The 25,040-nt window shown below is 37.4% G+C and overlaps 1 protein-coding gene across 1 annotated transcript in view; it reads left to right on the top strand.

Annotated features, from left to right (window-relative positions):
• The first annotated feature begins 1,061 nt into the window (after positions 1-1,061).
• The window catches only part of GRIA2 (glutamate receptor, ionotropic, AMPA 2), a 55,318-nt gene continuing 31,339 nt past the window's right edge, over positions 1,062-25,040 (top strand). The window contains exons 1-4 of the mRNA XM_010586096.1: positions 1,062-1,297; positions 5,482-5,678; positions 10,003-10,056; positions 12,474-12,635. Of these exons, the coding sequence (XP_010584398.1) occupies positions 1,210-1,297; positions 5,482-5,678; positions 10,003-10,056; positions 12,474-12,635 (501 nt within the window). The 5' untranslated portion in view covers positions 1,062-1,209. The remainder of the gene's footprint in view (positions 1,298-5,481; positions 5,679-10,002; positions 10,057-12,473; positions 12,636-25,040) is intronic.

Genomic DNA, 25,040 nt, shown 5'->3' with positions numbered 1-25,040 from the left:
TAAGTCAACCCATTTTTGCCCTTATGTGAATTATATTAAAGGATTAGTGCACTAAATAGCTGGGCAAAATTAGATTCAATTACACTGTGATTTCAATCTGTAAGCAGGTCAGGTGTAGCAGGGATTGCAATGAGGCTGACTAGATGTTTTATCTAGAAGGATCTCTCTTGTTCAAGGTGACTGTGTGCAAACCAAAGAATGCATAAGTGATAAATGAGAATTAATCAGAGATGAACATTTCCTTACTGTATGCTGGTTTTAGAACTTAGGCACTAGTATAGTCTGCAGTGTCGAAGAAGGGAATAACCCAGAAGAACTAGCTCTTTTACAGCAGCTGGTCAGTAGCATTCATCAACTGGCTTGAATTGTCTCCAGTGATAAAAAGTGAATAATTAGCATGTTATTTACACCTATGAGGTTATTCTTTCTGCAGCATGACCGCAAGTGTCATCTAGAAGGACCAGCTTTTGCTGAGTCCTGCAAAGCAGGAATTAAAATAACGCCTTAAAACGGAAGGCTTTTAAAGCAAATCAACTTCTTACTTTTCTGCTGTTAATAGATTTGCTTCTAGTTTTGGCTTTATATTTCCCCAAATGGAAAGTTATTTCGGGTATTTTGCAAAAAGCTCAGTGAGTCTTGACCTCAGGGCCAATTTATTTTTTTAACAGGACAAAAAATAATCTTTTCCCATAATACTATGTGTGGTCATAATGACTCATTTTATAAATTACAGCTGTCATTGATGTTTGCATCACTATTCTTTACAGTATAAACTGAATTTAAAAATAGCTTGGTGAGTTTTATTTCTAAACTAATTGTCTAGGAATGTGAACCACATCTCTGATTTTTTTGTGGCTGTTTCTAGTGGAAGCTTTATATTACTGATTAATAGTACTAACAAATAGTAATCTCTATAGCAGAGTATTACTGTTTTCTCCTGGTATTTATGTGATCAGACATTTTCATTATTTCTCATAAATATATACATGATAGAGTTTTCAATATTTATTTATTTTTTAAATTCTGCCACCTAATTGTTTTTCTTTCTTCTTCCTAGTCTGCTCCCAGTTTTCAAGAGGAGTCTTTGCTATTTTTGGATTCTATGACAAGAAGTCTGTAAATACCATAACATCGTTCTGTGGGACTCTTCATGTCTCCTTCATAACTCCCAGCTTCCCAACAGATGGAACACATCCCTTTGTCATTCAGATGAGACCTGACCTCAAGGGAGCTCTTCTTAGCTTGATCGAATACTATCAGTGGACCAAGTTTGCATATTTATATGATAGTGACAGAGGTATGGTGTGGTACTTTTTATCTGCATGCTGTTTGCTAGATGTATCTCACTGAAATGCTGAATTAGTATTAGAAGAGTAAACGAGGAAAGAAATATTCACCTGCAGCAAGTGTAAGTGTAAGCTTAAATTTAGAAATGAACTTTTGGGACAGAAAGAAAATTGTTTAAATGAGAATGAAATTATTACAGTATGTATTAATAGAATTGCAAGCGTGTGCTGATAAGCAATGTGAGATTAATTGCATGTTGTGAAACAGTTCCTATGAAAAGTTTTCTCTCTTTTTTTAAAGAATCATCTAAGGAGAAAAAAACCCATCTGAGCATGAAGGGCAATCTGCTACCACAGATTCATTCCACACATGCAAAATCGATAGTTGGGCACCAAGCAAGCAAGAATCTTGGATGCAGTCCCTTCTTCTTTGGAGACTGCTTTTGATAAATACTCGAGTTCCTCTCCTCTGTTGAGCTTAGATTTATTTTTTTGTTTGTTTGTTGTTGATAAACCTAAATCCACTGCTTGTGAGCAATTTACTCCACGATACAGCCTTCTCAAGTCCTATGCCCTTTTATGGCTGTAGTAGTAATAATAATAATAATATAACAGTTTATGAACTGGGAAAAAAAATCATTTGCAAATTGTGGTATATCAGTTAGTTTTCTGAGAAGAAGGACCATTATACAGAAGTTGGGTTTTTTGACTGCCAGTTCTTGAATTCCGTCCTTGTAATTCTGTTTTCAGGTTCTCCTCACCTAGTAGTCCTTGGCTAACTTTTTTCTATTCTTACCTTCTCCTGTTCCCTTTTAAAAAGGCTATTTTGTGGCTCACCTGCATGTTCATTGGTCAGAGTTGAATATTAAGTGCACATTAAACAGTAAGATGCCACTAGATTTAAAGAATGGTTATACTACACCATGGTTTGTTGAGTAATGTGGTGACATTAGATTCTCTGCATTCTCATGCCATTTTATACATTAACTTGTTCAGAAGCTGAAGGGACCTCCTCAAGACAGTTCTTTATCACTGTTGTAAGCACTCATGTTAGAAAAACTAATACTGGTATGTAGCCTCCAACAGTAATGTCATGTGGGATGATGAACCCTAAGCCCATTTCTCTGGCAGATCCTTTTCAAATTCACATTACAATCAGAAACATTCACTGCATTTTTAGAAAGGACAGATGTAAAACTACTTGCTTAGCCGATACTCAGTCAATCAGCTAACAGTGTGTAGTATGTGGCATGCAAGTGATTTATATTTAGGAAATACTGAAAAACACCTAGTTCTTCTTGTCAGCTGCACTGGCTGAATCTGGCCAGGAATAACAGCATAAAATTGTTATTTGTAGTCACCCTTTTGTTATGCCTTTTTTTTGTTATTTGTTTCTTTTAATCGTGGCAAGGCACCCTAGTGATAACAACCTCCAAGGCATGAAGCTCCTACCTTTATGTTGAGTAAATTGTTGCTCCTCAGTGCTCCCAGTGATTGCACAAGGTTAACCTGCAGAGTCAAGCAGTATGTAATCAGAAACACTGACATCAAGCCGTGAACACACAGGGTCCATAATTCCTCTAAACACTTTTGCTTAAGTGTTAACATAGTGACAGTGATGTATATTTAAGAAATGATAAATAATTTAAAATGTTTCCACCTTCAGGAGTGAGATAGAAGAGGCAAAGAGACTTACTTTTCATGGAAGCTGTGAAAGCTAATAGGAATTAGTTTGATGACTTATTCCAGTAGAATCATTTATTGCTACTTTTACAGCTCCTCTGCGGCTAGGGGCTGACTGGTTGAAGTGCAGGGCAATTTCATATCTCATTCCTGTCTATAAGAAGTGAGGCCATTCAGTATATGCATGTCCAGGATATTAATGGCTTAATATGGCAGTTGCTCTCACTCAGAATGTGGATTAGTGTCCTTTACCCTCCTTGCCTCCTCTGTGTTGCCAGTACTAAACAGTGGGGTTTGGAAAAAGTAGTGACATTATTGGAAGATTCTGTCTGTAACAGAATTGCTAATTTACTCAGTCTCTGTTCAGTCCTCCTTTTCAGAGCTCACCAAATTAAGAGTTTGTCTCATGATAACCAAGAGAGGTTAAGGCACATGAGGTTCCCAAACAGAAGTATTCCTGCAGTTTACAAAAAGTAACTGAAATTGTTGGAGTTTTCTCCCCTGTAGAGTCCCACTTCCATTACCACTCTCCAGAAAATTCCATGTCCACAGAAGTATTCCTGTGAATGCTTTTGTTTGTTTTTCATTCTTTTGCAATGTTACTGCTGTCAGAATAAACTAAACTGTATGGGGATGACAAATCTGCCACCTATAAAAAGCAAGAAATCCAGGCAGCCATTTGACATCTCTGCAGAGAGCACCCCAAGAAAAGGGAGTCCCTAGGAAAAATGGAAGATCAGAGGAGTAAAATATAGAAACCCTTTGTAATGGGTAGTATTAACATTAATAGCCCTTATTAATTTATGCCTAACTGAGATTCTGTTTAACTCAGTGGAAACATGAAGGCAGATTGGAGGACCTGAAATCTACTAGATGAGATCTGAAACAATTATTCAGATTGTATAAGTTTCATTTTGGTTTTGGCGTTTTTTTCGTGTTGTTTTTTTAAATTATTTTAAATTACCTTTTAAAACATTATTTTGAGGTATAGACTTACTTTAATGCTTTTTAATGTTCTAAGATATTCCCTACATCTTTTAGTTTGCTTACATTAATTATCTTTTCCCTTTAGCACGAGTTCTCCACATTTATCTATAACATGTTATAAAGAGTTTATATATACCCTTGGACTGTACTTATCTATTATTTTAAAATAAATATTCATTGCATGACATACAAAACTTCATATCAGTCTTCTTTAAAGGCAACACAGAAAACCAGAATTATTTGAGATAATCATTGCATTTATGCTTTTGGAAGCCTGCCATTTTCTACCTTTGCTGATTACCAGTTTTATATAGTTCTGTATTTCATTACCATTTTCACTGATAAAGCTGAATTGCTAAACACTGACCAATCTTGGTTTACTAATGTATTTACAAACTATGGGACAAATTAATTCTTAGTGCTTTCTTTCTACATTTATGGGCATATAACCACTGTTATTTCTCATGAGAGCTATAACTGAAGCTTCCTTTACATACCAAGTCAGAAATCTGTCTCAGAGAAATGACTCCTGGTGTTCTGTGGTTTCAAGAGGGATGAATGTGCAAAAAATGTCAATTGGCTTGTGAGAAATTCTGATTTTCTTTTTTCTATAATACTATCTGCTATTCTTAAAATTGATCTCTAGAATTATGTAGAACTCTCTGGAAGGAATTTAACAAATACAAGTCTAATTCCTGTACTGCTGAAAATTGTTAAAATGGTATTTGTTGTACAGCAGAAATTAATTTCCAGCAGTAATTTTCATGTTTCTATACTCTGTTATTTAATCCTTGAAAAGGAAAACCAGTCCCAGTCAAGTAGAATCTTCACTGATTTTACAATATATTGTAGGCAGCTGCAGCTCTACAGCCATTACAGCTTCCTGGCAGGAACGTGCCAAAAGGATAAAATGGAAGCAAACTTTTGTAGATTGCTTGTAGGTGTTAGCATTGAGCTTACTTATCTATACAGAAATACATATCTCAGCACATCTTCTTTCATAGTCAGGGATATGACTGTAGCAACAGAAATAATAACTCCATTAGCATCACTGCAGAACATGGGAATTTTGCCATAAAGCTCAGTGAGATCTGGGTTTAAATACAGTAGTGCTCAAGTGCTGAGAACAAAAGCAGATCAGTAGCATTTTGTAATAAGTAGCTGATCCCCTTGCCGTAATTGGATCACTTTTCTCCTAGAAGACCTCTTTCCCAACATGTGGAATTCTAGCAGTGGATCAGTGAAACTGGCAAAATCACATTCTGAGGAAGGTTTAAGCATAACCAAAAGGTTGTCTTTACAAGGCTCTACCCTGATCTGTTGCAGCTATGTAAATAGAAATTTCATGCAATAAGAACTGATCGGGCCCACACATATCGTCATTTCTGAGTCCTAATAATGTGTGACAGGTCAAACAAGTTACAGGGAAATCTTAAATAAGTAATCTCATAAATCATTTTCTAGAAGCTTGTTATTCCTGAAGCTTTACCAGTCATATCTTCTGTTTTCTCCTGTGCTTCACTAGGCTTATCAACATTGCAAGCTGTGCTGGATTCTGCTGCTGAAAAGAAATGGCAAGTGACTGCTATCAATGTAGGAAATATTAACAATGACAGAAAAGATGAAACTTACCGTTCACTGTTTCAAGATCTAGAGGTAAAAAAGGAGAGGCGAGTGATTTTGGACTGTGAGCGCGATAAAGTCAACGACATTGTTGATCAGGTTTGCTATTCTCCATTCTTCAGTGACAGCAGTTAGCTATATTCTATAAGTAAACGTAATGAGTTCATTTCTCTTGATCCTATTTTTGTGATTATTATGCATCATTTGGAAGTGACAGGTTTTTATTGAGGACCACATATATCAGGCAGAAAGTGAATATACAAATCCTATAACCCCTTCCTTTGCTCAAAGGCAAGATAATTCTATATGGATGATCCTGTACAGTTTTATATCCTGATTATTTAAAAGAAAAAAAACCAAAACAAACCACCAAACCTCGTTAATGCTATTTCACAACCTAAATAGTGTACTATATTATATGTAGTTGATACACTATTCTATATGGTATGTTATAAATAGTTATATTATGTCTAGAGATTAGTTCTCCTTCCACCTAGAAAGTATTTTCTACTTCTAATGCTTTTTCCAAGAACCTTTTACATCTTGGGAAGGCTGTATCAACAACTTCTCTTTTCCATTTAACTCCCTTCGTAGTTCATATTTCTAAGCTTTTTGTCACTTCTACTGTCCTTGGGTCTCTCTTCATTTTGTCTCCCTTTTAAAGTGTGTTAACCAAAACTGGATGCTGTTTTCCTTAGCTAACGCCTCCTGAGCTTTAAACAGAACAGAAAATTCCATCTTCTCTCCACCCATACATGTATTATTTGCCAAAAAGATGGGGGTTTTTATCTTCTTTTTCACAACAGCATCACAGTGCTCTGATTCAAACTGCTGCATTACCTTCAAATCCACCTCTTCAATCCTAGTGTCTAGGGAGGTCTTACTGTCTCTATATCTTACTACTTCTGTTCATGCATGCAAAGCACAATGCAAAATGATAAGGATAGCTCCCTGCTGGCTTGTGCTTGACCATGTGAAACTGTGCAGCATCTGTAGGAATATATCATCAGAGTGTAGATGTATTGGTTTGAAGCTTTTTTGAAGGGCTTGTTATTTTGGTCTTTGTTATGAAGGTCATTACATTTTGGAGAGGCTCAGGCAATGACCAGTGTCCTAAATGGAGTGTATTGTATTTGTCTGTTTTATTTGGAATTCATATCCACAAACTGTTTCTCTAATTTTCAAGATCAATTTGAATTTGATCCTGTTCTCCAGAGCATTTGCAACCTCCCTATCATTATCTGCAGTTTTTTAAAATTCTGTTTTCTGACTTGTTATCTGTCTCAAGAAAAGTACTGAGTAGAGCAATGCTTGAGAGAAATAGCACTTATAGGTCCTTTTCAGTTGGTTCTGTGTGGCTTTTCAAACAGTTGTTTGCTTACCTTACAGTGATTTTTGTCTTGTCCCTGTTCCCTCAAGAGCTTGTAATGATGTCACACAGGACAAAAGCCTTATTAGACTCAAGATATGTCACATCTGCTGTTTCCTCACTATCTGTTAGGGTAGCTTTCATGTCAGAGAAAGGAAAGAAATTGCTTTGACATATTTTCATCTTGACAAGACTATATTGCCTGTTTATCATCTTACTGTCCTATAAACTCTTTTAAAATTAAGTATGTAATAGTCATTATAATATCTTCCCTGATATGAAAGTTTAGCAGAGTGTAACTTTCTTCAGTTTCTCCTTTTACCACTTTTTAAAGACAAGAACCCTTTAGTTACCACTCATTTTTACTGTCTTTGTTTAGTAACAGGCCTGTTTTTTTCTTTGGCTGCTTCTTATTTTGATTGCAGCTTTGGGGTATTTTTCTTGCCCTAATTGCACTTTAATAGATTCTGCCTTGTTTTGAGTCTTAGATTTTTCTCAGCTTATCCCATAGACTTGTGCTATTCCTTAAGCATACAGATGGATAAACTTTTGTTTCTGCTGTTTTGATTTGTAAGTCACTGAAGAATTCTAGATAACTGGATCAGCCACACAGGTCAGTTAATATAATCCCAATTAGCTGTTCTCCTCAAAATAGTTTACTGCTATGCCCTAGAATATGGTCTCTTAAACTGCTGTCAGCTGTCTCATATGGGTTTAGCCTTGAAATTCTCTTTGCAAGATACCCTAGCAGTTTCTGGAGTTTAGTCTGTTTTTTAAGTCCAATATTCTTACACTCCTGTTTCTGTAACTTCCCTTCCTTACATAAAAAGGTAAACCCACTTTCAATTTCTTAAGTAGCCTAAAATCAAATCTAAAATAACTTTACTAATTTTCTCCATCTCTTAAAATGAAGGTCTGTGCTGAACAATGGATTTCTTGGCCTGTGATTATCCTTTGAGTGTGCTCTTCTGATTTTCTTCTCTAAAAGCAAAGTATGTACTTCAAGTCTTGCTTTGCTACCAGATTTATTCTTAAAAAAATTCTTCTAATTCCTGCCCTGAAAAAACCCTCAGCAATTTCCTTCTTTTCACGAGGGTGCCTGAAGTAGACCCTTTGTATCAGTATCCCTTTTCTTTTTCTATGTATTTTTACCGAGAGACATGCAACAGGCTTTCTCTTGACCAGATTTTTCTTGAATATTGAAGTACTATTTGCATTCTTGATATACAGAGCAGCAACTTCTTTACTTTCTTCCTTGCCTCCTCCTCTTGAACAAACGTTCTATTGTAGTGCTTTGATTTGTCCCTCTTAAAATTTTAAGCTGTGGTGGCAACCTCAGGCTCACCCAGTTACACTCTGTAGTCCTTGGATCTTTGTATAGACACACGATGTGTTTCCAAAGTTGGTTCATCATTCTTGTTTTTTGTCTCGTATTATAGTTTCTCTTCCAGATTTCAACTATTTATGTAAGTTGAAGTTGAAAAATATTTCAGTTCCCCAGCGCTCCTCAGACTAGTTTCATTCCTCTTCTCTGGTTTGGCAGGTCAGTATTACCATGCTCTTCATTATATAGCCTCTATCTCTTCTCAGCCAGCTTCCTTTGCAGAATCTCATTTCCCCCTGATAACACCTTTTGGGCAGCTGTGCAGTTACTGCCACTTCTTGTCTATCCCTGCTGGAGATGCTAGTCTAAACTAGGGACACTGGTGAATACCTTTTGCATCCACAGCTCCTTCATCATGGCTTTTGGAATCACCATTGAATCTTCTCAGAGTTTTAATGGGCAGCATCCTTAGTGTTCATATGGATGAGTGGCACACAGCAATGTTTTAGAAAGCTAGATTAATGAAATAGTACCCAGTGGCAGTCAGAGCAGAGTTACTAACCATTAATCCAAAGACTTGCAGCTACTGGTCGTTTTCTCAGATACCGATGATGAAGAAGCATTTTATGCAGAAGAGCTAATCTGTTTGGTCTAACTGAAATTTCTTTGGAAGCATCAGCTGCATAAGAAATACATCTGAATATAGTTCTTAAGCGTTTTAATTAGTAATGTGTTTTGAGTAGTCTGACCCATGGAACTGTTTTAGAATTATTAAGTTCATATATCATGTATATATTGAGCTCAAAAGAGGAATAATTGAATAGCTTCTATGGCCTATGTAATGTGATCCCTCTCAGTCTCAAACTCTAGTAATATAAACCTTACTGTTAAACACTGCCTTCAGTTATATTCCTGTAACTTCCTTAAAGCAAGTACGTGGAATGTCATTCACTACTAGCCTGATATAAGTTACAGGGTACCTATTCTGAATATTTTAGTTACATGTTAAATGAGAAAATAAAGGAATCATCTTCTCTTGATTTAAGTTGTTCTCATTGTTCAAAAGATGGAAGAAACCTCTAGAGTCCTCTTATCTCCCACATCCTTTCTCTGGAGAAGTGTTTTGCTTCAAAATGCAAACTTCCCCATACAGATAGTCTTAATTAGGCTTATTTGGGAAAAGAATCCATGCTACATGCCTGCCAGTGCAGACCGATGAGAAACCACCAGCTGGCTTTGAGGGAGATGGTGAAGAAGCCTTAGGGCAATAATCAACAATTTGATCTTTTAAAGACTTCCTCATAATGTAGATGCTTTCATTAATGTCAGTGGGCTTTTAAACTTTTTCTAGTTCAAGGAACCTTAGACTTCTGCTCCAAAGGGAGCAGAATCTAAGCAGGAATCTCTGAGGGATAATGCTTCTACTGCATGATGCCCACTCTCTCCTGTCCAGGTTGTGCCTTTAACACATAGCATAGTAATTAGCATTCAGCTCCTCTGTTTACAGATCTTGGGACTTGGACTTCAATATGAATAATTTCCACCAGCAGAGAGTATGTTGAATGGTGCATTAGGTAAAATAAAAAGTAAAGCACCAAACAAACTCAGTATTGCATACCATAAAGCTCATAACTAGCTTTTACATCATACTGCCTTTTGTAGTTTTTAAGTCTCAGTCTGTCTATCAGGTGAACATTCTCCATTATGGGGGTATTTCTTCTTTTTTACAGGTTATCACAATTGGTAAACATGTTAAAGGATACCATTATATCATTGCAAATCTGGTAAGCATTTTTAATATTAAAAATACCTGTACTACTCATCTTACTGTTTATGGAAGCACATCAACTAGTATTTTGTTTTAAATGTATTTTAGAAAATAGAAAAATGCTAAATGTCTTTATTCTTGCTAAATGAATGCATCTGTTGAGATGGTATTTGTTTTATTGGCTGAGTCTTTTCACGGCTTAAATGCCTCCTGTGATATTCCCATCAATGGGAGTGAAGGTTGCTCAGCATCTTCAGTAAAGCTTAATCCCTTTTTCTGCATACTTTAGAAAAGCAGGGTATGGAAATCAGAAAAATAACTTTCTGCATTATAGGCTGATACATTCATTCAGCAAACTGATATTTCTTCTCTCACCTCCAGGGTACTTAAAAATTACAGTTCTTGGCTTTCATTTGCTAGGCTAGTGAGTCTCAGTTTTACACATCTTCATTCCTCAGATTGGCTTGGTAATCAGTTTGAATTAATCTTTTCTTGAACACAGGTGATCAGGCAGTGTAGCTAATAGCGTTCCTAAGGGGGAAGGTTCAGGAAAATCACAAAATTCTGTCAAGGTAACTTTTTTGAAATCGTGTCTAAAGTTGAAGGGCCATTTTACTGACTTTAAAGTCAACAACACTTATTTACTGAAGCTAGGGAATCTAACCCTTTTTTTTTTTGTAACAGACAAAGCAAATTCTGCAGGCTTGAATCTCAGTTATTCTGTTCCAGAAAAGATTTTTGGGGGTTGTATGGTGTAAGTGCCTCTAAATAATTTTTTTCATCATTTATTCTTGGACTGTGATAGCGTTTGATAGAAATTCCAGCAGGGTTCAGAGTGCTTTAATTTACACTCTCTCTTCCATAGTCCTTTGAGGGGCCTGAGGAAACGGAATGACCATAGTGTGTCTATCACACTTCAGACATAACCCCTGTCTCTTCCCAACCTTTGATCAAAACACTTCCCCCCTCCAGGCAGGCAATATTCTGAAGAAGCAAGTATGTCGCTAGACAGGGGTGAAGAAGTGTTATACTCGAAAGGCCTCTTTAAAAGCAGAACAATGAAGTTTCATTTTTATATTGATTAACTAATTTTTAGGATAAAGAAGTTAAGGTACTGATATTCACAAAGCAAGCATAAAAGTCTCATAAAATTTGAAAAAATCCCTAAGCGTTAGACATTTGTATTTTGTATTGCAAATGTTGTATAAATAGTATTTTGAGTCTTAAGGGAAATAAACATTTTAGAAAAATTGCCTAGCATATTTCATTATGTTGACTGGTTGCTATTTTAGCCATTGCTTTAAGTTTGTGACAGTAAGCCCATAAGATCTAAAACTTATTGAATCTTGTATTTTAAAGCTGTCTAATATCATATTTGCTTCCTACAGATTTATACAGTTTAAATGCAAATATTGTAGATCTTCTGTGTAATATCATATAAAATACATATGGTAATGATTTTAAAACTGTTTTTTTTCTCTGTCAGAAAGAAAACTTATCTAGCACTTGATCATATCCCATCTTCTTCACTGAATCCGCCTTCTTTCTTCTTTTCTTGACTGTAATAATCTCCTCCAGTCTGATCAGTCAGTCAAGAAATTGATCTATTTTAAGACTAAAACACGCTGATAGATGGAGAAGAGGTCAAAGTATACAATGAAGGTTCCTGTTCAAACGTCAAGCTCACAGTAATATTGAAGAAAGTTTCATGATCCCTGTAGAAGTGTCTGTATTAGCATGCAGCAACACATTACTGGGTATCATTACTATGCAATAGTTAAAGGGCACCTAGTATAGCAATTATAGTAACTTCTGATAATGTGGTCTGAAGTTTCTACTTCTTTTTATGTTCACAAAGAGCATTCATTTAAACTGAAGTGTCTGAAATCAATATTTCATGTAAATTAATCTGTATGATTATTTGGGGCAAGTTAAAACACAGAACATGGAAAACAAAATGCGTACTGTTTGTAAGAATGAATAGTAGTTCTTTATACTGGATGGAGGAGGCAGGGGAGATGGTAAGCCCTTCCACATGCTTTAGTGTTCCTAGCAAAAAGGGGATACAACTGTGGCTGTAACTATTCCTGGCTAAAACTTGCTTGCCTGTTATTCATGTCAGTGCTCCCTTTCTCATTTAAGCAGTCCCATTGAAATTAACAGGATTGTTTAGGAAAGTAAGCATGGCAAGGACAGAGCCACTCAGCCCTTGCTCTATAAAGGTGTATGTCTAGTGAGCAATGAGAGGCGCTTCTGGCTGGCAGACCTGATGATTTAATCCTGGCAGCCCAGGATGTAAACTTGGATCCTGTTTGAGGAAAAAGTTGGCTTATACTTCTGCAGTAGAAGTCATATGGTAACTCTTTATTTGTATATACTATTGAGAGATCTGCCAAAACTGTTGCAATAACAGACAATGTTTTCTGTGCCCAGGGATTTACTGATGGAGATTTGTCAAAAATTCAGTTTGGAGGAGCTAACGTCTCAGGATTTCAGATAGTTGACTATGATGATCCTCTGGTGTCAAAATTTATACAACGTTGGTCAACACTGGAGGAAAAAGAATATCCTGGTGCACACACTAGTACAATTAAGGTATGTCTTGCATTTGTTTTAACCATGACAGGTGTACAGGAAGTGAGGGAATTGGAATAGCAAGACAAGAGACAGAGAAAGCCCTTCAAAATCAGCTCTGCCAACACGATTTTATATTTCTCTGGGGTACTTTTAACATTCTCTATCATAGGACCGATTGAGCAAAGATGTTGCACTGTCAAAAATGTTGAAGACAACTTTAATTTTTCTTGTGTCACTATAAATCTGCGCCTGATATCTTGTTAGGTAATTGTGTTGGATGTGATGATATATTAAGTATCTGCTGACTTTTGGGGATTTTTCTCTGTGTTTTGAAATGTTTTAAAGGCAAATACATAGTCATACGTAGGCTTCCAGGGAGCACACATCTAGCACTTTCTGATAAAACATAATCTCCCAAAGAAATGGTAAGACAGTTGATTTAAGACAGATGCCTAAATCCTACAAAGACTTTTAAAATTAAATTGTATGCCTGAGGTACAGAATCATAGTCTGATTTCAGGCCTGAGTGACACAAGATGTGACACTGGGCAAGTGGTGAAACTTCCTTACCTCAGTTTTCTCTCTGGATAAAACTAGGGTAATAGTACCTTCTTACCTTCTGTGACCATTATGAGGATCAATTAGTGCTTGCAAGATGTTAAAAAGAATAACACAGTTTTAATGCTAAACAATTTTTCCTTTAAGGAATACAATCAGAAATTTTATTAAGAATGAGTATACTTAAATAACTCTGAAATGTATTAAGACAAAAAGATAGATGGCAAATGTTCTAGGCATAAATTTTTTTTGTGCTATAGTTTGAATATGAAGCATATTCTTGATATGTAATGAGATGGATAAGAAGTTTCAGCAAGGAATGGAAGAACCATTTTTTAAATTCCTGGAACAAAAATCATTTAAAGCTCGCAACCTTAATTTAAATTAAAAAATAAAGTTTGTAGGTTTCTTTTTTCTGAGGCCAAATTTGGGGGTGACTTAGTCAAAGCTATGATTTTTCTGTGGTTATTTTTGTATTTTAAAATCTCTGTGACAGAATAAGTCAATTTGTCATTTGATGTTTGACAAAATAAACTAGAGTCTTTGTCATGCCTTTAGATAGATTCATATTACATACATGTAATATATGTAATATGTATTGCTCTCATTTAGGAAAAAGGGAAGGGATGTGGCTGTGGGTAATTAATATAATTCTTTTGTCTCTCTGATTCTTGAGTGCCCAAATCTACCTATTTACCTACTAATGTTGCAGAATCATAGTCTGGAAATAATCACAGTGAAATGCATGACTAAAGTAAAAAAAGTCTAACTGAAACCAAGATGCAGTTTTTCTCATAGATAGAAGAATAAATCGGTAGGCTACACCGCTAAGGATTCTGGTACCTGTGGTATTACTTAGAGTAGGGGGAAATTGAATGTGTGTTAGATAAGATGAAGTGGTTGCAACGTTTTATTAAACATTGCAATAATTGCAAGCATTAAAATCTGTAACTTTATCACAGGAAGAGGATTATTCCCTTTATTTCTTCCATGATAGGTCCTTTCAAGTCTACTAGAAATTGAAAGGGTTGAAGTAGAGTATTTGGAATATCTTATGTTTTTGAAGTTTACTTTGTTATGGATAGGAAAAATAAACGAATTGAAACATTTATTTTCATGAATTTTATTAACTTAAAACACATTCCAAATTCAATTATAAAGGCTGATCTGTCTTCCTTTATATATTGTCCACTAAAGGAATATACAGATATTCAGTCAAGAAATTGGGACTGACGTTAAATTATCAGATAATTTATAAATGCTAGAGGTACTGGTGGGGGAGAAACATGGATGTATATTGCAATGTTTGGAGAGCTTGTATCAATTACTGTATTTCTTTGTGTAGCTTTCTATCTTTTGCCCTTATACAGGTATTGTCATTTTCGCCTGCCATTACATGTAAGGACAGAGATATGTCACATTTCATTCCCATCCTTGATGGAGCTAGAGGCAGAGCAGAATCATAGAAATCATAGAAACAGGGCAAGAAAGGTATTTGGGCAGTCAGTCACCTGGCCCATCCTCCCTGTCTGAAGGCAGAATCAGATATACCTGTGCAGTTCCTGTGGATAGTGATTTCACAGCTTCCCCAAGCATTCTATTTCAGAGCTTAAATAGTCTTATTTCTTGTTTTTTTGTCTAACCTAAATCAGCCTTTATGTCACCTAATCCATTACTCCTTTATCTGTTCTCCTTTTTAGCTGTCCTTCTATATTTGAAGATGGCTGCCATATCTTTCCTTGCCTTCCTCCTTGCAAAACTAAATAATCCCATTTCCTTTGAATTTTCTACTCTCAGATTGTGTTCATCATTTTGCTCTGGAACCTTTCTAATTGGTACCCACCTTCTTTGAAATGCCATACTGGGTACTGCACCACATCTGAGTACTATGCTGTAGAAATAGAAATAATGGCTGCATGTATCTCAGAGACAGTATTCCTTTCAGGGCTTCCTTTTGTGTTACTCTTTTTTTTCTTTTTTCCTTACCATCATGACACCGTTGAAATATATTTATCATGAGATGCACACTAACATCCAGAGCTTTTTTCTGCATTGCTTTTCTGTACTGCTGCCGATTTAGACAGTCTTATATCTGTGCACTTGATCATTCCTTTGAAGTACAGGATTTTTCATCTATTCTTGTTGAATTGCATTCCCTACTTGTCCTTCCTGAACATGCCATTCCTTCTTATATTAATATGCTAGCCGTGTTTGTTATCCTTTGTTTCTTGGAATAGTGTACGAACATCTAAGTTACTGAGCAGGTTAACTCACTGGTTTCCCATTTGTCCCTTCCATGATCTTAGGAATAACCTTTCTCCCCTCCTGGTTTTGAGGCAGTTGTCCAAATTGTCAGTGGTTATAAATGAGCTTTTGCCACTAATTCCCATGGAATCTAGGAAGCTTTCACTGCAAATTCTGTATCAAACAGATGAGAAGGCTAAAAAATGTTCTGTATTATCAGTATAGAAATGAGAGGAGGTTACATAGCCCTAGCAGGTAATGTTATCCCTGGGATTGCAAATGTTACCTCATTGCAGGCAATAGCATTGCAACTGTGTTGTATTATCTTCCTTCTGTAATCCAAAAGGAAATATACATTCATTTTGCATTATAGAATGCAAGTCAATGGAATATGACTGAGCTGACACGTCTAAGACATACCATGGCATCTAACTACGGCCCAGAAAACAGAGAAAGACACCTCTTTCTTAGAAAAAGTGCATTTCAAAGGAATGTGCTCTTCAAGAAAGAAAAACATTGTTGAGAACCTGCTCCACAGATGCCAAGAAGAGGGCCTGGATCAAATTGCTTTAAAAATGTATCTATCTCGACAATTTATCTAAAATCCTAATTACAAGAAATTGCAGTCTTAGGACGTAGGTGAGAACAGACAGCGATTTTATTTGTTGCTGCGCTGTACCTGTACTGATAAAAGCCACAAGATTTAAAGATTAAGCAGGACACTTAAAACTATTGCTTTGCTGTCTTTTTACAAAAGGTCTTCTCATCTTTCAAAAGTAAAGCTGATAACTGTTTACCTCAGACTAAATTTAAAATATATCTGTTATAACCGAGAGTCTTAGCAGTCTCTGCATGCAATTCTAGAAGAGCTAATAATGTGTAGATCTTGAAACACCACTGAGCATCCTGGCGAATTTCTTTGTCAAGTAGCAAAACAAAAGCCACATTTAATTTTATAAAGGCCTGATAATAACAAGTTGAAATCCCCTTTTGATCCATTATTGTCTATTTACAAACATGCTGGGCTTTCTGAGCCGTAGTGTTGTGTCAGGCTATTATGTCTAAGGCAAATCTCTTGCTGTTGTGGAAGGACGCTGAAGGACAACACATCCATTCACATCCAACTGCTCCAACTTCCTAATCTGATTAACCCATTCTGTCTGGGGGCAGCCTTTGGTCTAATTCCAGGAAGAAGCTCAATTCATATGTCCTGAAGGCTAGTAAGACGTGGTAAGTTGTGTTGGGTTTGCATGGCAAGGTTTTGGTAGCAGGGGTCTACAGTGGTGGTTTCTGTGAGAAGCTGCTAGAAGCTTCCCCTGTGTCAACAGAGCCAATGCTAGCCAGATCGAAGTCAGACCCGCCGCTGGCCAAGGCCAAGCCCATCAGCGATGGTGGTAGTGCCTCTGGGATAACATATTTAAAGAAGGGAAAAAAGTTGCTGTGCAACAGAAACCGCAGCTGGAGAGAGGAGTGAGAACATGTGAGAGAAACAACCCTGCAGACCCCCAGGTCAGTGAAGAAGGAGGGGGAGGAGGTGCTACAGGCACCAGAGCAGAGATTCCCCTGCAGCCCGTGGTGAAGACCGTGGTGAGGCAGGCTGTCCCCCTGCAGCCCATGGAGGTCCACGGTGGAGCAGATATCCACCTGCAGCCTGTGGAGGACCCCACGCCAGAGCAGGTTTTCTGGCAGGACTTGTGACCCCATGGGGGACCTACGCTGGAGCAATCTGTGCCTGAAGGAATGCAGCCCGTGGAAGGGACTCATGCTGGAACGGTTCATGAAGAACTGCAGCCTGTGGGAAGGACTCACGTTGGAGAAGTTTGTGAAGGACTGTTTCCCATGGGAGGGACCCCATGCTGGAGCAGGGGAAGAGTGCGATGAGTCCTGCCCCTGAGGAGGAAGGAGCGGCAGAGACAATATGCGACGAACTGACCCCAACCCCCATTCCCTGTCCCCCTGTGCCGCTGGGCAGGGAGGAGGTAGAGAAAATTGGGAGTGAAATTGAGCCCAGGAACAAGGGAGGGGTGGGGGGGAAAGTGTTTTAAGATTTAGGGGTTTTTTTCCTCATTATCCTACTCTGATTTGATTGGTAATAAATTAAATTAGGTTACCCCAAGTCAAGTCTGTTTTGCCCGTGATGGTAATTGCTAAGTGATCTCCCTGCCCTTACCTCGATCCATGCTCTTTTTGTTATATTTTCTTCCCCTGTCTAGCTGAGGAGGAGGATTGATAGAGCAGCTTTGGTGGACGCCTTGTGTCCAGCCAAGGTGAACCCACCACATACATACTAAGCTTAAAGTATACAAGTATAAATTGGGAGAGGAGAGGAGTGGCTGTAGAGCAGCCCTGCAGAAAGGGATCTGGGGGTGCTGGTCGACAGCAGGCTCAATGAGTCAGCAGTGTGCCCTGGCAGCCAAGAGGGCAAACCCCATCCTGGGGTGCGTAAAACACAGTGTAACCAGCCAGTCTAAAGAGGTGATTATTCCACTGTGTTCAGCGTTGGTACAGCCTCACCTTGAATACTATGTGCGGTTCTGGGCCCCACAATTCAAGAAGGGATGTGAAGGTCCTTGAATGTGTCCAGAGGAGGGCAACAAAGCTGGTGAAAGGGCTGGAGGGAATGTCCTGTGAGGAGCGGCTGAGGGCTTTGGGCTTGTCTAGTTTGGAGAAAAGGAGGCTGAGGGGCGACCTCATTGCTTTCTACAACTTCCTGAGGAGGGGATGTGGAGAGGAAGGTGCTGATCTCTTCTCCCTGGTATCCAGTGACAGGACACGTGGGAATGGTTCACAGCTGCGCCAGGGGAGGTTTAGACTGGACATTAGGAAGTATTTCTTTACCGAGAGGTGGTCAGACACTGGAACAGGCTTCCTTGAGAGGTGGTCGATGCCCCAAGTCTGACAGTGTTCAAGAGGCATTTGGACAATGCCCTTAATAACATGCTTTAACTTTTGGGCAGCCCCAAATTGGTCAGGCAGTTGGACTAGATGATTGTTGTAGGTCCTTTCCAACTGAAATAGTCTATTCAATTTTATAAGCCATCCTACTCTGTAATGAGCTTTTCTAAGAGCAACCTTAGGCTTGGTGTGTGCAAGTGTCTGAGACAACTTGTGTATGATATTTACAGAAACTATGTGCAGCGTGCAGAAAATAATTTGGGACTGCCTGGTTGAAGACCTAAAGCAGCTCAGACTCATAGAGAATATGAGTCCACCATTGTGTTGGAAGGTAGTAACAACCCCAGTACTCATTACAGCTGGTTTTGATGGCTTGAAGTGATTCATGCTGGTACATTGTTTCAGATGTTCGGAATTCATAAGATTGTATTTCAAGCTTTATAATCTCTCCTCCACACACACATACAATCAATGCGTAGCTAAGATAACGAAACAGTAGATTGTTTTTGCCTTCTGATTTTCTTTAGTAGTTTCACATTTTCAAGTCTTTTTTTCTATAGCCATCTAGCCTTTTAGAATATTATTATGAAATCTATTTTTTTCAAAGATAATGTGATTCTAGAATTTAAAGTGTTTGTGTAGTACCAAACAGTGTGCTTTTTATGATAAAATTGCGAAAGTTGAAAACTGCCAATCTTAAAATGTAAGTAAGTCAGGAAGAATGAAGCTTATAATTGAAAGCTGCTGGTTTAATTCTGCTGGTGCTGATTCAGCTCAAGGATGGAATACAGAGAAGACGCGGACAAATATAAAAGTACTTATTTACCTTGCAGAAATAATTAAAATTTAGATGATTCACTGACGTTAAGGAACAAAGAAGACAACAGTGAAAACATTTCTTCAAACTGGAAATTCAGAAGGCATTTGGTCTAGCCATAGACGACTAAGCGAAAGTGTACAATTAATGAATTAGACAATACCTTCATTTTTGGGCATGCCTCTTATGATTGCGGTGTGTTGGAAAATGGTTTTATAATAGCAGACATTTTAATAGGATTTGTAAGGGATATTCTGTTGCACCTGCTACAGTTTTAATGGAAAAATTTGATTGATTATGCCTGAATTCAAGTAGATTATGATGATTTATAAATAAGAATAAAAAAATATTAGTTAATTTCAGTATGTATTACATGGTTTAATCAGGAACTGAACAGGAGTCAATTTTTTTCAAGTGTCCTTGTAGAACTGTAGATTTGTGAGATTTTTCTGCCTATGTTTTTCAGTCCTTGTTTTGGTTTCCTGGGCATAAAAAGTAAACATCTAGCAGTTGGCGTTCTAGCTACCTGGTTTCACTGGGCTTTTGAATCTCAGTATTCAATCTTCCCTACTTGCAAAAATATATATGAAAAATGTGGGTGTAAGAAATTTCAGTATTAAACTTAATGCTTCTTTTTAATAGCTTAAGGCTCTTTTGCAGAAGTAATCACTCATTCCAGCTTAGTTGGTTTGTATTTTTGTTTAGGGTCTGTTGTTTTTGTAAGAAAACTCAAAGAATGGAACATTTAGTCAGTGAAAGCAGCGGGTGGTTTGAGGCAATATCTGTAGATTTGTCTCAGACATACAAAGGGCCTATTGACCCAGATCCTTCAAACCTGCAAGTACAAGTGGCTGAACTGTGCTAAAGCAAAAGTATTTGCCAGACTTCAGAAAACTACAGAGCCAAGTCCTAACGTCCCTGTGCAGCTCTGTTTCTTTGAATTGACTCAGCTTACTCTTAGTAATCATAAGTGTTTAAGGATTTTCAGCCAACAAAGTGCGATGGATTCCTCCTGCCTATTTTCCTAGGAACTCTTTATCACTTTTTTCAACCAGCAATTCATCTGAATATGGTTGATATAAACAAAAGAAAGCTACTATGCCTTCATGCTCCAGGTGTTCAGCAAGATCAGGTATACCTCTGGCCTCACCAAGATCAATGATGTCATTTAGGACAGGAGAGCTTGAGGGAGAAATGGGGATAAGAGGAGAAGGGGGAGTGATACACAAAGCTGAAAGTAGTAGTAGGAGGAATGTGTCATTCAAAAAAAGGGGTCTGCAAATTGGATAGAGACTATTGGGACATAAGTAAAAGGCACAGAAGGGTGGTGGCAGCTCGGATCTGGAGAGGCATCTATGGCTGAATGTTTCGTGGGTTGGGGGAATAAGGGAGGAGGAGAGGCACAGAGGATCGCTTATGTGAACAAGGAGAGGAGACGTGCAGCCTTATTGCTGGGGCAAGGCTGATATTAAGGACCAGTCAGCATAGGTAGCTGCCTATATTAGCCAATATGGGGTGTCAGAAGAGCAAACATGAAGTGCTTATTATTCTCTGACAGTAACTATGTCATGGTAAAATCAGCAATCTGATAAGATGGGTATATTTAATTCTATTAGTATTTTACTTGGAATTAGATTGGAGCAAACAGGAGAAAGTGTTTCATCTTGAGACAACAGGCAAATACTTGTGCTGGTTGCGGTAGATGAGAATTGATAATGAAAATAGAGAGGTGGTGTGATTTGTTTGTTGGTTTGTTTTTTTTTAAATATAAGACTTGAGTTATTACTATTAGTTTTAAATGGCAAGTTTTGGAAATTTTTAGAAAACTGCGGTATGTATGATGAGAACTCTCAGATCCTGTTGATTGGGGTTTTTTTTTTTCTTTTTCTTTTTTTTTTCCTGGTAAGTGAATTTGTGCAAGGTGTATTGTAATATCAAGTCCAGGTACCCCTCCTACAGGTTGTTACAGAGAATGGCAATGATTCAGAATATATTAAAACCAAATTGAAAGATCGTTTAGTGTGGCTTTATTTAATAGGCTAGTAAAAAATTCAAGTCTAAAGAATCCTCATATGAAATTCCAATTTAGAATAATTTCTCTTGCAGTGTTGTTCAGCTTCTAGGGTGAATAATGTTTTTCCGTTAATCTGTATAGGACTTTCTGTTGACTATGAGTAAAAATAATATAGTTGATGAGCCTAATGGAATTTTCAGGTTCTTATCATTCATATAGTGTCAGTCATTTTATAAAACAGAATGATCTAATCTCTCTTCTACCATTTTCATTAATTGCACGAACCATTAATTATTCTACTGGAAAATTATCTAGAATATGTTTTTATGATCATCTCAATAACTGTCTCTGGGTTACAAGCTCAACTCAAGGGTATTTACCATGGTTAATAATGATTGGATGGCCATTTTTATCACAAAAAGAGCAGTGATTGAAGACTGTATTTCAGTAAATATTTTAGTAAAAGAGCATTTTATATTTTAAAATTTGTATCTGCTGTAAGCCACATACGCTTACTGATTTATGACTAACCTTAATTTTTGAAGAGGTAGTGACTTTTGTGATAGAACAAAGGAATTTATAGAGACTCAAGTGCATTTTTAGGGTAAGGCAGTGAAAAAAAAAGAAAACCAAAAAGACCACACAAAACAAGAAACAGCCACCCCACCCACCCCACCCCCCAAAAAAACCCATCTGCGCCAGTGTAATACTTTAAACATTCATGCTAGCTCTTTCAAAACAATTTCTTACAGCATGATTTTTCAGAGAAGTCTTTTGCCTTCCTATTTGTACATTTTGTTCTCATCCTCTGCTTTAAATTTTCCTACTTGGTCTATTTACGCTATTATAACCGTAGGCTTCAGTTTTTGCTACTGGATCCCGCTGATTTTTAACACTATGAAGAGAGACATACTTTTCTCCAGCTTAGCCTTGAAGAAGAAGGTTTTATGTATTCATACGGTGACGATTAAAAAGGCATATGTTCTTTGTGTTTTACAGTAAATTAAAGGTGATTTTTTCATCAGTGGCATTGCTGTTTTGCAAGTGCATTCTGTTTAAAGTTAGAAGTAGGATTACACAAGTAATTGTAAAATCTTATTTATTTTGTCAGTATGTATATTTTCCACAGGTGGTGGCATGGATTAGAAGACAACAACATCTTTGCTGTGGGTTCAAATCCGAATAATTGTTTTTATTATTTGTGTCAAGCTCTATGGATTCAAATCCAAGTAATTGGTTTTAAATTTTTTGTCAAGCTCTGTGTGGTTTTTGGTAATACAAAGTTCACCAGGAGTAAGCTTTAGGTTTGGAACTAGGTGGGTTTAAAAAGCTTCTAGAAAAATGGAAAAGAATAGGGCAAGAATTAATAGACTTTTTAAGGAACTTAATGAAAAGAAGTGAGTTTAGATAGTAAACTTTTCAGCCATTGAGTAATGACTGGAGATTTTAAGGTTCAAAGAATTTGTTACACAAATGTAATGAATGTACAATTTACATTTGTACAAATATATAAATTATGAATAGTTTTGAGTTGTTTCTGCCTTGACTGTAAGGAGAGATAAGGTGTCCTGCTGATTTATTTATGTTTAATAATTTAGGATTTTTCAGAGGGAGAAAGAAAGGTATAAGGTAGAGAAAAAAGATACAGTGTAAAGACTTGCATTAAAAGCTACTGTACTCCTTTCAAGATTTTTTTTAATACCTGATAATTATTCTTTCTCATTAAGAAGCGTTTAAAGGAAAGATATTTTTGTGTTGCAGCATAGTATGATAGATATAGGAAAAAAGGCTACAGCTGCAAATGTTTTGGGGGAGGGGGGTTAATACTAACACAAAAACTGCCATGGATTTTTTTAATGGCATGGGCTAGGAGAACACCTTGCAGAACTTGGTGTCTGCTTCAGTATTTCATTGACTTTAAATTGCTTATACGCGATTATTGGAGCAACAGCAAAACAAAAGCCTTGTCCAGCAGTGCACTGTACTATAACATCATTACTGACTGCTCTCTGGGTGAACAATATTGAATCATCTCACCAGCTGTATGCTTTAGATCCATTCGCCATGATCAACAAAAGCTGAGACAAAACAACACGGTGCAGCCAGAGTAAATGACAGGACACTTCTGAAAGCATCTGCCCATCTTTCTGTGGGCACAGATGGCTTAGTTGAGACAAAAGTCAAAGGATTTCCAAGATTGTCTGACATGGTGGAGCTCTTTCTCTGTAATGCATTTTCAGAAAATAAAGGGGGCACAATGTTAGGCTAATTTGACCTTCTGGATAACGGAAGGGATAAATTCCCCCACAACTTCTCTATTAACACTCCTGAACGAGTGTAAGACATGCAGGCTGACTTTTTGTTCTTTGGAATGGGAAAAGGTCTGGAACTTTGGTAGATCCAAATGCCAGTGCCATTAATAAGATCTGGCATTGTTCTGCTTCCTCCTGGAAGACAGAGGGTTCACTTTGTTGCTAAGACTTTTGCCCAGATCCATAATTTTTTTCTTGTCTGACATCTTTCTGATATTTTGAAGAAACGTCTGTTTTACAGTAGCATTAGCTATTCTCTTTGGCCATTGCATTAAATCTAATGGAAGGCCAAAGTACTTGAAAACCTCTGTCCTCAGTGTAAAATCAAAAAAAAAAAAAAAAAGAAAAAAACACATCAAGTACCTGCACTCTTTTTTTCTGTTGAATTAGCACCTCTGATGACTCCAGTGAGAAGAGTGTTCTTCTGGATTGGAAGTAATCTTGGGGGAGGAATTACAGTTTGGGAATCTCCTTCCTATTAGAGTAGTAGGTGAAATAGGTGGAAAGGCCAAGCGCCTTGGGGTTCATAAATCTTGTGATCTTTGCTGTATTCAGTTTTAAGAGGAGTGAAAGAAGATCGCTTTCCCCTATATATATCCTACAGCGGGAGTGTTAGCATAATTCAAGTGCCCCAGTCTTGTCAGTGTCTGCTGGATGTGCTATGAGCGTGTCTTTCAAACAGAAGTTAGACTTTCAGGGCTGTAGGCTTAGGCAGGTGACTAGCTACCGGGCTAGAAACCAAAGCTGTTCTGGGTGTGCCCAGAAAGCAGCCTTTCTAAACCAAGCAAGGAGATACCGAAAGAACATAAACACATCACAGAATCAGCAGGTTTTCTGGATAGCAGTTTTGAACCTGAACACTTAAGTTTTACTAAGGTGACAGCTTGCTTAAAGCATTCTTTGCTTCTGATGTTCTGCCCAAAACATTACGGCGTTTCAGAGCAAAAATAACTATTATTTGTTTAGCCGTTCTGTGCACACATAATTCTGGAATTACATTTTGATGATAGCCTTTATTTAAAGGCAAGTTGATCTGACTCTACAACCTCTGGAAACAAAATTTAATAAAGATAGTGTATTTGTTAAGATAAATACGGCTTGATCTCTAACTCCGTCTTTAATGAGATTAATTTAAAAAAAATTTTTAAAGATCCAGTAATTTTACATGTTGTTAATTTCTCTTCCCCTTTTAGTCAGGACCAGGATTGTTATAAAAAATTTACAAATAATCAGTTGATATTTCTAAGTATCTTGCATATATATGCAATTATTTTCAGCTGGAAGCAAGTCTGTTTAAAGGCTGCCTGTTTTGACAAGAGCTCCATTCTAATGTAAAGATCAAAGAGGAGAGGCAAGCATTCAGTCTTTTCTGGGCTCCCTGACCTCTACCTCATGTCCCCAGTGTTTGCAACATATCCATAGGTAATGAAGATGCTCCTGTGCTTAAAAGTCCATTTGCAGTTTGAAAGGCAACCAACCCAGACATGCTGCTTCATACAGACCACCATTCGTGCTAATGCCTGCACAGAACAAATGAGAACAATGCATGATTATGGGCACAGTTAAAAGCCATGTGGATTTAC

Source organism: Haliaeetus leucocephalus, unplaced genomic scaffold (genome assembly GCF_000737465.1).
Source record: "Haliaeetus leucocephalus isolate CR32 unplaced genomic scaffold, Haliaeetus_leucocephalus-4.0 Scaffold140, whole genome shotgun sequence".
In the NCBI taxonomy this organism is placed as follows: domain Eukaryota; kingdom Metazoa; phylum Chordata; class Aves; order Accipitriformes; family Accipitridae; genus Haliaeetus; species Haliaeetus leucocephalus.
Note: the sequence above shows the minus strand (reverse complement) of the source record. Positions and strands in the feature narration are given on the sequence as shown.